This window comes from Cryptomeria japonica, chromosome 4, assembly GCF_030272615.1.
Source record: "Cryptomeria japonica chromosome 4, Sugi_1.0, whole genome shotgun sequence".
Lineage (NCBI taxonomy): Eukaryota > Viridiplantae > Streptophyta > Pinopsida > Cupressales > Cupressaceae > Cryptomeria > Cryptomeria japonica.
In genome coordinates, this window is record NC_081408.1 from 589,040,058 (window position 1) to 589,056,728 (window position 16,671).

Below are 16,671 nucleotides of genomic sequence, written 5' to 3' on the forward strand. Positions count from 1 at the left end.
CCTTTACCAATGAATAACATATCATCAACATAAAATGCAATGAATAAGAAATGATCACCATAAGATTTATAATAAACATAGTGATCTGATTTAGAACGTTCAAATCCCAAACTCAACACATATGTATCAAATTTCTGGTACCACATCCTAGGACTTTGTTTGAGGCCATACAAAGATTTCTTCAATTTACAGACCAAATTTCTTTTGCCTTTCACCACATAGTGCTCCGGCTGTGTCATATAAATATCTTCCTCCAAATCACCATGAAGGAAAGCAGTTTTCACATCCATTTGCTCAACCTCTAAATCATAAGCAGTAGCAATAGAAAGCAAGAATCTAATGGACGTCATTTTTGCAACAGGAGAAAATATCTCACCGTAATCAACACCCTCAACCTGAGAGTAGCCTTTTGCAACCAACCTTGCTTTATACTTCTCAATGCTTCCATCTGAACCAATCTTTTTCTTGAACACCCATTTACAACCAACAGGTTTTCGTCCTTCAGGCAATGGTACAAGATCCCATGTATCATTCTTTTTCAAAGCTGCCATTTCTTCCTCCATAGCAATCTTCCAGGATTCTGCATCATTCATACCTAATGCCTCTTCTACAGATTTCGGTTCATCCACACTAGTATTCAGAGCAAAAATACATCTCCAATCATCAGGTGAATACCTTTCAGGTGGTTGTCTATGTCTTGTAGACCTTCGAACAAGCTGAGTTGGAGGTTCTTCCTCCTCTTCTGAAGATTCAGAGTTAGACGAGCTCTCCTCAAATTCTTGCCTATCTAGGGGTCTTGATTCAACTCTTTCAGGTGTAGAAGGAAGTTGAATCACATCTTCTTTTTTAGTCTGTTCTGGCTGCAATATAATAGAAGGAGACTTAATTTCTCTAAAAATAACACTTCTACTGTGAATTACCTTTTGTGCAATAGGGTCCCAAAGCTTGTATCCTTTCACACCATAACTATACCCGATGAAGATACATTTCACATCCTTGTTCTCCAACTTTGTTCGCTTCTCCTTTGGCACATGTGCATATGCCTCGCAACCAAAAACTCTAAGATGTCTTAATGAAGGCTTGTGACCTGACCATGCTTCCATAGGCGTTTTATCAACAAGAGCTGATGTAGGAGACCTGTTATTCAGGTAGCAAGCAGTGGCAACAGCTTCAGCCCAAAACTTTTGTTCAAGACCAGCACCACTCAACATACTCCTAGCCTTTTCCATCAGTGTCCTGTTCATTCTTTCTGCAACTCCATTCTGCTGTGGAGAATACGGAGTTGTCTTCTGCCTGTTAATTCCACAGTCTTTACAAAATCTATCAAAATCATTAGAGCAAAACTCACCGCCATTATCAGTTCTCAAACATTTTATTTTCTTTCCAGTCTGCAACTCAACCATTGCTTTAAATTCTTTAAAATGACTAAAAACTTCAGATTTACTCTTTAGAAAATAAACCCATGTCCTTCTACTAAAATCATCAATAAATGAAACATAATATGTAGATTTTCCAATCGAAGAGACATCTACTGGACCAAACACATCAGAATGGATGAGATCCAAAACACCACAAGTTTTATGAGAACTCGAGTAAAACTGAACGCGGTTTTGTTTTCCATAAATGCAATGCTCACAGAAATCAAAGTCAAGGTTACAGTCATTCAAACCTTCAACAAGGTTTTTATTTTTCAAGGTCCTTAGACCCTTTTCTCCAATGTGGCCAAGTCTCTGGTGCCATAACATAGTCTTCTCTGCAGGTAACTTTGCTTCAGACGAAAGAGCACCCTTAGGTACCCAAAAACCATTTCCATCTGCTGAAGGTGAAACCTTCAAATCTTCCAGTGAAGTATCCGCAGATTTGCTTTTTACAGAAGTGCTATTACATTCAACAGTGTATGCTTCAAGCTTATACAAAGTGCCAAACCTGACACCTCTAGCAACTACCATAGCACCCTTAATCATCTTACATCCTGCTTCAGAAAAGACTACCTGCACACCTGCATCTATCAGTTTGCTCACAGATAACAGGTTTCGTTTTAATCCAGGGATATGCAGCACACCATTAATCCTTTTTATTCTACCATCAGAAAACCTGATTCTAACTTTACCTCGACCAACAATGTCTAGTTGTGAATCATCACTCAAGTACACCTTACCTCCATTAAATCCTTCATATTCAGAAAACCAATCTCTATTGGAAGTCATATGAAAAGATGCACCTGAGTCAATTAGCTAGGCATCATTACCTGCATGAGTCGCCAAAGCCGCAATAAATGCATCGCCATCTTCCTTGTCGGACTCAGAATCAGAATCGAACTTTTTCTTTTTCTTCTTCTTTTCTTCTTTGCAGTCCTTACGGATGTGACCCGGTTTACCGCAATTCCAGCAAATGACTTTGGACTTTCCAGGAGATTTCGATCTCCCTTTGGATTTGGACTTGCCACGCTTCTCATTCTTCTTACCTTTTTCCTTAGGTCTTCCACGAACAGTTAGGGCTTCCTTTGAACTGATGGATACCTTCCTTCGCATCTCTTCACCAAGTAGGGCACCCACCACGTCTTCAGATTTCAAAACAACAGAAGTACTACCGATAGCCATAACAAGAGAATCCCACGAATCAGGCAAAGAACAAAGCAAGATCTGACATTTCTCCTCCTCATCCATCTTAACACCGACGGATACTAATTGAGCCACAATCATATTGAATGCTTCTAGGTGGTCTGCAATTCGTCCACCCTCTTCCATCTTCAAGGAATACAATTTCTTTCTTAAGAAAATTTGATTTAATAAAGATTTCACTTGATACATCTCACCAAGCTTAGTCCATAGCTTCTTTGCAGAGTTTTCTTCATGGACATTGATTAGAACAGAGTCTGCCAGGCACAGTCTGATTAGACCCTTGGCTTTTCGGTCCATAACATCATACTGAGCCGCTGCAGTAGGATCTGAGGGCCTTTGGACATTCGCATCAACAGCATCCCAAAGATCTCGATCTATTAGCAGATCTTCCATCTTCAGCTTCCACATCTCAAAATTACTTCCATTAAATTTCTCCACCTCTATTCTCCCTGACGAACTCGCCATCTGAATATTCCTGCAACAAGATCAAAAAGTGTCTTCTGCACAAGCTCCCACTCAAATCTGGATTAGTTCAAAAAACCCAACTGCCCACAATTGAAACCAAAGGTGATCAGGCTCTGATACCACTTGTAAGGAAGTTAAGTAGCGGAAACAACTTCTTACACTAACCTTGAGAGGAGGGTAATGCAAAACTTTTTCAGATCATTACAACAGTTACAGAAAATAGAAATAGATATAATAGCAATCATACCACAACACAATGATTTACGTGGGGAAAACCCTTTCGGGAGAAAAACCCCACCCTCCAAAAGCAGCTCAATATTTTATTCAGCAATCAAAAACAGATTACAAAATACTTGCAGAGCAAGCTCTTCGCAGGAGTAGCACTAATCAGAGATTCAGAGGCAACTCAATAGCCATAAGACTCTTACACACAACCTCTATCTCACACACCTCATAAATAGGAGATACAATACAAGAAACCGTCAAACGGTATTACAAAACCATGGGCTAAAACCACCCAATAAGGTGTAGCCGACCTTATCTCCCTTCTATGACATGTTAAAGCACACATCAACACGTGTCGCTCCCTTTTACAGCTCATTTATGTATCCGATACAAATTATTTTTCCTATGTCAGGAGTACAAACTTCCGGAGGCCATAACTTGAGAACCGGGTGTCCGATTGACGAACCGTTTGAAGCGCCGGAAAGCTCGCGAAGTGTTCTATCACCTCGTAACCCGCTTCGCTGGTTACGGCCACTTTTCAGGGCATTTTGGAGCCTCTAAAGTCCCCAAAATTAAGTTTAAACATTTTATTGCACCCCTCCAAGATGAAAACTTTAATATCTTCAAAACTAGCTTTGACCTTGCAACGAAACTTTACCGGAATGCTTATCTAGCCAACCAGAAGCTTCAGGGAGAGTTTCGCACCATTTCGTGCTCAAATGAAAACTTACTATAAATAGTAACCTCACATAAATGCAAGGTTGAGACACCATTTTTCCCAACAAATCTCCCACTTGTCGAACACCTTGCAAGAGCGGAAGGGAATGTCAACACAATAAATCAATTGCTAGGGGCCATAAGGCCCATAGACTCTGAACACCATCTGAACTTCTCTGTGCTCACAGCCTTAGTTAAAGCATCTGCAACATTCATCAAAGTTTCCACCTTAACCAGCTTCACCCTACCATCTTCGACCATATCTCTAACAAAATGATACTGAATATCAATATGTTTGGTCCGGGCATGAAATGTCGGGTTCTTAGCTAGGCTAATTGCACTCTGACTGTCACAGTAAACTGTCACTGTACCTTGTTTTATTCCAATATCCGAACACAGTCTCTTAAGCCAAATGGCTTTTTTACAAGCATGAGTAGCTGCCATATACTCTGCTTCAGTAGTGGATAAAGCAACCACAGCCTGTCGCTTACTCATCCAACTAATTGCACCACCAAACAAAGTAAACACATAAGCACTGGTGGATCTTCTGCTATCAATATCACCTGCCCAATCTGAATCCACATAACCAAGGATATCAAGGGAAGTCATGTCTCCAACTGAATTACCATGATAACACAAAGAATACTCTGAAGTGCCCTTCAAATATCTAAAGACTCTTTTGACTGCATCCCAATGAACTCTACCAGGATTAGACATATATCTAGAAAGTACTCCCACTGCTTGGGCAATGTCTGGTCTAGTACAGACCATAGCATACATCAAGCTTCCAACCGCACTTTGGTAAGGCACTCTGCTCATGTCTTCCATCTCCAATGGGGATGTAGGACAATCTGAAACAGATAGTTTCATTCCAACTGTAAAAGGAACACTCAATGGTCTACAATTCTGCATGTTGAACCTCTGTAACACTGAATTCACATACTTACTCTGGCCTAGCCATAGCTTTCTGTTCACCCTATCTCTTCTAATTTCCATCCCAAGAATGTGCTTTGCTGCACCAAGATCTTTCATTTCAAATTTAGCAGCGAGCTGAGACTTCAGTTCTGAAATCATACCTTTCCCTTTACCAATGAATAACATATCATCAACATAAAATGCAATGAATAAGAAATGATCACCATAAGATTTATAATAAACATAGTGATCTGATTTAGAACGTTCAAATCCCAAACTCAACACATATGTATCAAATTTCTGGTACCACATCCTAGGACTTTGTTTGAGGCCATACAAAGATTTCTTCAATTTACAGACCAAATTTCTTTTGCCTTTCACCACATAGTGCTCCGGCTGTGTCATATAAATATCTTCCTCCAAATCACCATGAAGGAAAGCAGTTTTCACATCCATTTGCTCAACCTCTAAATCATAAGCAATAGCAATAGAAAGCAAAAATCTAATGGACGTCATTTTTGCAACAGGAGAAAATATCTCACCGTAATCAACACCCTCAACCTGAGAGTAGCCTTTTGCAACCAACCTTGCTTTATACTTCTCAATGCTTCCATCTGAACCAATCTTTTTCTTGAACACCCATTTACAACCAACAGGTTTTCGTCCTTCAGGCAATGGTACAAGATCCCATGTATCATTCTTTTTCAAAGCTGCCATTTCTTCCTCCATAGCAATCTTCTAGGATTCTGCATCATTCATACCTAATGCCTCTTCTACAGATTTCGGTTCATCCACACTAGTATTCAGAGCAAAAATACATCTCCAATCATCAGGTGAATACCTTTCAGGTGGTTGTCTATGTCTTGTAGACCTTCGAACAAGCTGAGTTGGAGGTTCTTCCTCCTCTTCTGAAGATTCAGAGCTAGACGAGCTCTCCTCAAATTCTTGCCTATCTAGGGGTCTTGATTCAACTCTTTCAGGTGTAGAAGGAAGTTGAATCACATCTTCTTTTTTAGTCTGTTCTGGCTGCAATATAATAGAAGGAGACTTAATTTCTCTAAAAATAACACTTCTACTGTGAATTACCTTTTGTGCAACAGGGTCCCAAAGCTTGTATCCTTTCACACCATAACTATACCCGATGAAGATACATTTCACAGCCTTGTTCTCCAACTTTGTTCGCTTCTCCTTTGGCACATGTGCATATGCCTCGCAACCAAAAACTCTAAGATGTCTTAATGAAGGCTTGTGACCTGACCATGCTTCCATAGGCGTTTTATCAACAAGAGCTGATGTAGGAGACCTGTTATTCAGGTAGCAAGCAGTGGCAACAGCTTCAGCCCAAAACTTTTGTTCAAGACCAGCACCACTCAACATACTCCTAGCCTTTTCCATCAGTGTCCTGTTCATTCTTTCTGCAACTCCATTCTGCTGTGGAGAATACGGAGTTGTCTTCTGCCTGTTAATTCCACAGTCTTTACAAAATCTATCAAAATCATTAGAGCAAAACTCACCGCCATTATCAGTTCTCAAACATTTTATTTTCTTTCCAGTCTGCAACTCAACCATTGCTTTAAATTCTTTAAAACGACTAAAAACTTCAGATTTACTCTTTAGAAAATAAACCCATGTCCTTCTACTAAAATCATCAATAAATGAAACATAATATGTAGATTTTCCAATCGAAGAGACATCTACTGGACCAAACACATCAGAATGGATGAGATCCAAAACACCACAAGTTTTATGAGAACTCGAGTAAAACTGAACGCGGTTTTGTTTTCCATAAATGCAATGCTCACAGAAATCAAAGTCAAGGTTACAGTCATTCAAACCTTCAACAAGGTTTTTATTTTTCAAGGTCCTTAGACCCTTTTCTCCAATGTGGCCAAGTCTCTGGTGCCATAACATAGTCTTCTCTGCAGGTAACTTTGCTTCAGACGAAAGAGCACCCTTAGGTACCCAAAAACCATTTCCATCTGCTGAAGGTGAAACCTTCAAATCTTCCAGTGAAGTATCCGCAGATTTGCTTTTTACAGAAGTGCTATTACATTCAACAGTGTATGCTTCAAGCTTATACAAAGTGCCAAACCTGACACCTCTAGCAACTACCATAGCACCCTTAATCATCTTACATCCTGCTTCAGAAAAGACTACCTGCACACCTGCATCTATCAGTTTGCTCACAGATAACAGGTTTTGTTTTAATCCAGGGATATGCAGCACACCATTAATCCTTTTTATTCTACCATCAGAAAACCTGATTCTAACTTTACCTCGACCAACAATGTCTAGTTGTGAATCATCACCCAAGTACACCTTACCTCCATTAAATCCTTCATATTCAGAAAACCAATCTCTATTGGAAGTCATATGAAAAGATGCACCTGAGTCAATTAGCCAGGCATCATTACCTGCATGAGTCGCCAAAGCCGCAATAAATGCATCGCCATCTTCCTTGTCGGACTCAGAATCAGAATCGAACTTTTTCTTTTTCTTCTTCTTTTCTTCTTTGCAGTCCTTACGGATGTGACCCGGTTTACCGCAATTCCAGCAAATGACTTTGGACTTTCCAGGAGATTTCGATCTCCCTTTGGATTTGGACTTGCCATGCTTCTCATTCTTCTTACCTTTTTCCTTAGGTCTTCCATGAACAGTTAGGGCTTCCTTTGAACTGATGGATACCTTCCTTCGCATCTCTTCACCAAGTAGGGCACCCACCACGTCTTCAGATTTCAAAACAACAGAAGTACTACCGATAGCCATAATAAGAGAATCCCACGAATCAGGCAAAGAACAAAGCAAGATCTGACATTTCTCCTCCTCATTCATCTTAACACCGACGGATACTAATTGAGCCACAATCATATTGAATGCTTCTAGGTGGTCTGCAATTCATCCACCCTCTTCCATCTTCAAGGAATACAATTTCTTTCTTAAGAAAATTTGATTTAATAAAGATTTCACTTGATACATCTCACCAAGCTTAGTCCATAGCTTCTTTGCAGAGTTTTCTTCATGGACATTGATTAGAACAGAGTCTGCCAGGCACAGTCTGATTAGACCCTTGGCTTTTCGGTCCATAACATCATACTGAGCCGCTGCAGTAGGATCTGAGGGCCTTTGGACATTCGCATCAACAACATCCCAAAGATCTCGATCTATTAGCAGATCTTCCATCTTCAGCTTCCACATCTCAAAATTACTTCCATTAAATTTCTCCACCTCTATTCTCCCTGACGAACTCGCCATCTGAATATTCCTGCAACAAGATCAAAAAGTGTCTTCTGCACAAGCTCCCACTCAAATCTGGATTAGTTCAAAAAACCCAACTGCCCACAATTGAAACCAAAGGTGATCAGGCTCTGATACCACTTGTAAGGAAGTTAAGTAGCGGAAACAACTTCCTACACTAACCTTGAGAGGAGGGTAATGCAAAACTTTTTCAGATCATTACAACAGTTACAGAAAATAGAAATAGATATAATAGCAATCATACCACAACACAATGATTTACGTGGGGAAAACCCTTTCGGGAGAAAAACCCCACCCTCCAAAAGCAGCTCAATATTTTATTCAGCAATCAAAAACAGATTACAAAATACTTGCAGAGCAAGCTCTTCGCAGGAGTAGCACTAATCAGAGATTCAGAGGCAACTCAATAGCCATAAGACTCTTACACACAACCTCTATCTCACACACCTCATAAATAGGAGATACAATACAAGAAACCGTCAAACGGTATTACAAAACCATGGGCTAAAACCACCCAATAAGGTGTAGCCGACCTTATCTCCCTTCTATGACATGTTAAAGCACACATCAATACGTGTCGCTCCCTTTTACAGCTCATTTATGTATCCGATACAAATTATTTTTCCTATTTCAGGAGTACAAACTTCCGGAGGCCATAACTTGAGAACCGGGTGTCCGATTGACGAACCGTTTGAAGCACCGGAAAGCTCACGAAGTGTTCTATCACCTCGTAACCCGCTTCGTCGGTTACGGCCACTTTTTAGGGCGTTTTGGAGCTTCTAAAGTCCTCAAAATTAAGTTGAAACATTTTATTGCACCCCTCCAAGATGAAAACTTTAATATCTTCAAAACTAGCTTTGACCTTGCAACGAAACTTTACCGGAATGCTTATCTAGCCAACCGGAAGCTTCAGGGAGAGTTTCGCACCATTTCGTGCTCAAATGAAAACTTACTATAAATAGTAACCTCACATAAATGCAAGGTTGAGACACCATTTTTCCCAACATCTAAATCCTCCTACCAAATTAAATCACACGTATTAAATAAACATTAAGCTCCACATTGATCTACACTACCTATCAACAAAGTTATCCAATCAACAATCTTGAGATTTCATGAATCTCATAGACTCAACCACTGCCAACTTCACCAAAATCCTTGCAAATTTTGATCCTCTTTATCAGAGGTATAGTTAAAATCATCAAAAGTGTGCAAACTAAATCAAATGCACAACTTTAGGGTTTGTATGTGCCACATTAGGGCTAAAACGTAGATACACCTAGTATATGCGTCAGAAAAATATATGCATAGCTTAAACAGGTAAATGCACACCACATTAATAAATGTACAGGAACACTAAATTAATGTGTAATTTCAATGGATGCACAAAAAGACTAATACTGCACATTTATTTGACTTGACTTTACACCTAATAAATACACAATGTGGGAAAAGGGTAAGATAAACACCGAGGGTTGTACTCCTCTAGTCGCTCGTAGCAATAGACTCACTCAAATTGATGCTAATCAACTGGAATCACCATCTTCACCAGTTTTTCTCTACTCTCCTTCTCTTCACAACCAATTCTCTAAAGCCACGTGTGCAAATGAGGTGGAATGGGACCCCCTAACCACTCTTTATGCACAAATAAACCCTAATTGGGCATGTATGGAACATGCATACTGGAGGCATGAAATTTATCTTTTAAGGGAACTATTGCATCAATTTTCCATCAAAGCAACCTTATTATCACGATTATCATTATCATGGGATTGTCTACTATTTTTCTTTTTCCAAAATTTTTCATCCACCATCCGGTCTCCCGAGGGGGCATGCTATCGACGAAAAACCTATACTAGGGGAAAAAAATCGAGGCATGAAATTTTTATTCTTTGAAACAATGTGATAAAACACATTATCTAAAAGAGGGGAAAAATGTATACAACTAAAATTGACTTGAGATAAATTAATTAAATATTATTTATTTAATTAATTTTTATATTCCTCTATCAATAAATAAATTATTTAATTTATTTATATGATTCATCCATAATTTATTCTTCTAAAGGTTAAATAAACATTAATCTATTTTAACTATGAACTAAGTCTTCTAAAGTCTTAGCTAAATATTTTTAAATTGTTTAATTCCTCTCCACTTCATCTTCCACATCAGTCTTCCATGTAAGCCTTACAATTCACTTGCCACTTCATCCTTATGTGGCTAAGAAAAAAAATATTTTTAATATTTAACTAGCTATTTATCCTCAACAAAATTCCCTAGTCAAAAGGAAGTGAGAGACTTATGTGTCACCCTATCTCCTATTCATTCTCCACCTTCCCTATTCTTAAGACTTTGTTCTTTCCACCTCACTGAGGTCAAGGGTGACTCATGAGACACATGTCTTTTAAGGCCTACTTTTTCTCTCACATTCCAACAACTTGGACTTTTTCCTCCGCCTTCTTCTCATCTTCATGGAGAGCATCATGACATGTGGCTTCTCCTCCCACCTTTTCCTCCACCTTGTCAATGTAGGAGGAACATCCTTATTCTTTCTCTCTTACAATCCAACTAATTCAATATTAGCCATCTATTCTCTCAAGAGCAATTCCTATCCATTGATCTTTGCCACCTATTATTAGAGCCATGAATTTTCTATAAAAGGAGAACTCATATCCTCATTTTGGCTAATAGTCAAGATTTTAGCGTGTCTACTATACTTGCATTTTGAGATCATAATCATAACAAAAGTGTGCCTTTGGGTTTTAGCTTTCATTAAAATAGTACATTCACCTCCATTGTTGCATTTTATCTTTATCATGACATCTTAGTTGTATATCATTATCTTCATATTATCATTTCAATAGCTTCACTTCATTAACTTTTATCTCACTATCATTTATTTTTGCATAGTAGAATCATTATCTTTGCACATAACCAACCACAAGTCCATTCTCCTTGTAGTCATATTGAAACAAAAAGTGCATTTTTGAGAGCTTTATAAAAAAACAAGATCTCATGAGATAGGACATGATGAAACATGAAAAAGGAATTGAAACTAAAAAGGAATAAATTTACAATTTGTTTTAAAGGTTTCATTTCTCTAGTTGTTTCATATATGATTATGGTTTAGTAAAATTTCTAGAGTAATTTGTGGTAACTTAGTAGGTTCTACAGTTTTCTCCAATTCCATCATTACAGTGAACACTATACTCTATGTTGTATTTTAGCTGTAAAAGTAGGAATAATTTTATGTATCCTCAATATTTCACTCCTTAATCTTAACCATTTTAATAAAATTAGTGGTTTATAAATTGGATTTAGTGTGCTACAACTCATCAATCCTTATCATTTTTTCAAAATTTGAGTGTGCATCTCAAATTAATTTCAAAGTTTAGGTTCAATAATTTGAAGAAAAAAGTGGTCACTTTTGCCCCTCATATTGTCTTTCATTTCAAGAATTTACCCATATTGTATATATAGTGATTATAGAGGCAATTAAAAATGGATTAGAGTTACATCTACTTGGAATATGCCAAATAAATGGTTATACATACTTAAAATAAAATAATTAAATATCTACAGGAGGTGGCTAATATATCCAAGAGAGATTATGTCCAACTACCTAAGAATAGGTTGATGTTACACATATGCCACTCATAAAAGAAGTCATATATCCTCATAATTACTATGTATGATAAGATAAAATCTAAATAGTACATATAGAAAAAGGAATTAACCTAAATATACAAGAAAATAGAAAAACCTACACTAACACTTATAATAGTAGAAATAGTTGAACTATGCCTTAAAAATAAAAAATTTAAACTAACATTTAAGAATAATCTTAGCTTATTGGTCATATTGAGACTTGTTCATGATTAGAAATACGTTGAGTTCATTTCACATATCTTATTGTATATTGCGTTCATCTCAAATGGGCTTTCATACATGTTTCATGTGCACAGAGTTGTGTACCACCTTATTAGTTGGTGTACTTAATCTAATTGTTCAAGGACTCTCTATATCAACATCATCCATCATCATTAGTATAGTTATTTACCCAACGGAGATGGTTTTCCATATTTTTGTGTGATCTCATGGTCTTAAAGGTTAGTAGCATAATAAGGTCATTGTATTGTATATCAACTTCAAAGAATAGAATTCAATAATGTTAATTATTATGTATCATTGAATGCTAGGGACTCATGTTGTAAGCCATTGTAGTAAAACAATTAATGCAGTTATGATTATGAATTAAAAATATTAGTTTTTATTTATTTACTACACAATTAATTTTTATAATAAGTGTTTGTATACTTGGTTGCATGGTTGAATGATCCTTCACTAAAACTTCTAGTCATTGATTGCATTAATATCCATACGATCAAGATAAATTGGTAGGATGAAATAAGGATTAATTTAATGATAAGAAAAATGAAACTATTTAGGGATGGTATGACCAGTCAAAATTATATTAGAATAATTTTAGATGATATTTACTAGTGCATAGAACAATAGACATGAACCTTGAGAGTTGAATACATATTTGATGATATATTAAAAAAAGAAATTAATTTAAATTAAAATATTACATAAATGAGTACAATGAATGCATAGGGGGGAGAATTAGATGGGAGATAGCAATGACATGTCAATCAATAATGCCTTTAGCTTGATTGAGTATGCCACCAACAAGGATGCTATAAGCTTTACTAGTTGGGTGGACACTATCCCAAAATAAGTATTTAGAAACATCATCACAAATAATACTTAGTGTGTTACAAAATGGACCTGCTTCAATATCCCCTGTTCCACAACAACCTTTCCTTACTTCTTCAAAACCTGTCCCAAAACATAATACATTCATGTTTGAGCTTGAATAAAATATTATTAATGTATTAACTTATGTTAATCAAAATTTCTTTGAAATAGAGAGAGAAAAATAGAATTTTACCATATTTGTTAGGATTTTGGATCATGTCAAGTATCCTGTCGTATATATCAATATAAACAAGTTGAAGACCGGGGAGACTTGGCTTCATGGAGTCTAATAAAATTGTCACGTTGTTGTTGTAATAAGTTGCAACATTGTTGTACTCATCCACACAAGTACCATTGAACAAGTTATGCAAAGTAATTGTTGAAGGCAAACAACCAAAAGGAGGTAGCCCAATGATCATAACTTTAGTTGCACCCTCGTTATAAATAGTCCGTGCACAATGAATCCAAACTATAATACCTATTAAAACTCTATAAATAAATGTTAAGAAATTATTTTAAAAGCATTTTACCTGAATGAAGGATTGTAGATCTTGTAAGAGAAGGTCTTGGAATTGTGCAAGACTATAGCATGCCCTTGTCAAAGGATTGTTATAATAATTAACAATGTAATCATTAGTCCCCATGCTTATACCAAACAAAGCACTTGATATAATCTTGCTAGCATCATCCTCACCAACCATACTTGCAAGCTTTGTTTTATAGCTCCTAAAATTATCCACTTGTTGTGATAATGTGATGACATCCTACAAATAAAAATCAATTTAAAGTGTTAGAAAATCTAATAATGGCTTTGTACTAATTTTGAAACCTTTCCATAATAATAGCACTGGTGAAACAAAATTCTTATGTAGGGATGGAATGTACTTTTGACCATATTTATTAATTAATTGACAAATGAGAATACAATTGTTTTTTATTTTCAATCAATTAAAAAATATGTTCAAAAGTACATTATGATTCTTGCATTGCTCAGGTCCTAAGACATTAAAAAACAAAAGAAAAGTCAATTGTCTTTGATCTACTGATGAAATTGAATGATTCTTAATGAGTCCACTAGAAATCTAAATCTTGCTAAATGGGAAGCTCCAAAATAAAAAATGAAGACAAGGATCTTACTCTTTAAAAAAAGAGAAAACTACAAAGATTGGTGAAATAAAGCATGAAATCCGCCACTTAAAAACACGCTATATATATGCAGATTGTGGCTTTTCATCGCCAAGATTGGATCACAAATTTGGCAGACCCGCCATTTTTGGTTGATTATTGTGTATTTTCCTGGTTGCCATTGGTGGAGAAGTCGGTACATCGAGCCGTTTGAGCCAATTAAGTTTTTTATTCAACCAAACAGCAAGTTTTAATTGTAAGAAATAGAATATATCAATTACAAGTATTCTAGGAATGTACGGCTCATCAAAACTCAAGCAAAATACCAAAAAACAGCACCTGATCCACCATTAAACATATCCTGTAGCACCAGGAGGAGGAAAAAACTGATTTGTTTCAATTAAGTAGGTTTATTTCACTCCATTAAGCTTACCAGAGGCGTAGAAGTACTGTCGTCCAACCCTGCACCGCCCGAACCAAAACAGGCACCCGTAAGCAATTGTTCTCCTTTGAAATTAGGATCCAAATAAGCAGGCAACTCATCCGGAAGACCCATTAAACCAGCTGAATATCAAAAGGTTTGCAAAATTAGATCAACAGAAAATTAAATCATATATATGTCTAAACATATTAAGATTTCATCTCTTTAGATTTTTTCTTTATTCTGATGATGAATCATAGAATGTGATTCAAAATATTGATGATAAAAATGAACTCGTACCATCCAATCTAAAAACAACAAACAAATAAGAGAAGAATTTTACATAACATATCCGTTACTAATCTTCCGTTTGTGAACCTTCCTGTAGCTGCGCCGCCAGGGAAATCTTCACCATAGGGAGGAAAGTTGGCCTTGACAATCGTTACGAGCTGATTATTATTGCCTGAATCAATCGTTGAGTCCCCAAACATGTAGAAAGCCTGCGGTTTGCCATCTACTCTTGCAGCCCAACAAAATATTAATCCCAACAGAACAAGTTTTTCGAACTCCATTGATTTTCTCATCTTAGTTTATGCAGCCGCCAAAAAGATCTGGTTCGCTTTGTATAAGATCTCTGGAGCTATGTATTTATACCCATTGCTGTTTTTTTTCTTGATTTAATCCCTATGTATTGGTATCATTAAGAGGTCATTGATTTTCGTGAACACGCAAAATACGGCATAAATTGAAAGCGAGGTTGCTCAATAAAGCCGATTTTCGGCATTTGTTGTGCATTTGTTATATGCCTTGAACGAAATGATCTTGTTGAAAGCATTTTTATCAATAAGAAATAGAGAGTTCTATTAATTGAACTGATTTGATACCTTTCATCAAATGTATCACATTTTATCTGTGTGCGTGAGTTAGTATTATAGGTTCAGAAAACATGGGGATCATCAGTAGAGTTAATTGAAAGCATCTTTCTTCCAGAGAAGGAAGAAAATTTGCAGCCAGGCATCTTGTCTAGTCAAGTCCACCTCGGTATAATACTTTTTTTGCACACGTCCTTCAAATATAAAAAATGATGACGGCTTATGTGATTAGATCAATTTACACAATTTCATTCTAATGTGAATGAGTTTAGAATATTATATCTATATTTTTAGAAATCTAGGTAAAATATATTGATAGATATCAAATTTTAAAAATATAATTTAAGCAGAGAAAGTAATCTTTATTTATAACAAATTAACTGTCATTTGTTCTTGTTCTTAAAAAATAAAGCTAAAAATCACATACAAAAATGAAAAAAAATAAAATTAAACATCTTTAAAAACAATGTTTTTCCAGTGTCTTTTTGCTTTAAATACTATTAAATCTTCAAAAAACATGGAAAGGTTTCAAAATTAGTACATAACTATTAAATCTTCAAAGCACAAGAACATGCACTTTTTTCTTAAAAAAATCAATATAAAGATCACATCTACATTTTTAAAAACAATGCTTTTGCACTTACTTTCCCTTTTAAACAATTATTAAATCTTCGAAAAAGGAGAATGTGTTTGCATAAGACTTTGTGTTTGTTTTTGTATGAATAGAATATTAATTGATTAAATTTATAGACTACACTTTATCAAAAAAGTTTATTAATTTGAGTCAAGCATAAGAACATGTGAAGGTTTTTCTCAAAAAATTGAGATAAAGATCACATGCACATAAAAATGAAATTTTTTTTAATTAATTTTTAAAAAGCAATGCTTTTGCACTGACTTTTTCTTTTAAACACTTATAAATATTGGAAAAAGAAGAATGTGTTTGCATAAGACTTTGTGTTTGTTTTTGTAAGAATAGAATATTAATTGATTGATTTTATAGACTACACTTTATCAAAAAGTTTATTAATTTGAGCCAAGCACAAGAAGATGTGTGCATTGGGATGAGATCCTCACACAAGGGTTTTGAGTGCACTAGTGAGCTACTTGGGGTGAGCCAATTTAGAACTATGTGAGACTTTGAGCTGCAACTAAGTGGCAACATAAGCAGTTCCAAGGTAACAGATTTCCTTGTGGCATCAAGTCTATGGGATTTTGTTCTTGATGACACGACATGAGTCAAATATGATTCAAGAAATATGTCCTATCCTGATAATGTAATGCTTTGTTGTA

General features: G+C 36.1%; 1 protein-coding gene across 1 annotated transcript; it reads right to left on the reverse strand.

The window, feature by feature from the left end:
- Window positions 1-12,850: 12,850 nt before the first annotated feature.
- On the reverse strand, window positions 12,851-15,090 carry LOC131875216 (GDSL esterase/lipase At2g40250-like). Its single transcript, XM_059219281.1, has 5 exons — window positions 14,850-15,090; window positions 14,519-14,649; window positions 13,613-13,724; window positions 13,154-13,438; window positions 12,851-13,041 (listed from the first exon to the last, which is right to left on the reverse strand). Exons 1-5 carry the CDS (start codon window positions 15,088-15,090, stop codon window positions 12,851-12,853), a joined length of 960 nt encoding a protein of 319 aa, XP_059075264.1.
- Window positions 15,091-16,671: the final 1,581 nt, after the last annotated feature.

Coding starts and splice junctions, on each gene's coding strand:
- LOC131875216 (XM_059219281.1), bottom strand. CDS start 15,090: ATGAGAAAATCAATGGAGTTCGAAAAACTTGTTCTGTTGGGATTAATA. Junction 13,725..14,518: donor ACAGTACTTCTACGCCTCTG/GTAAGCTTAATG, acceptor TTTTATTTGTAG/GATGTCATCACATTATCACA. Junction 13,042..13,153: donor CCAAAATCCTAACAAATATG/GTAAAATTCTAT, acceptor GTTTTGGGACAG/GTTTTGAAGAAGTAAGGAAA.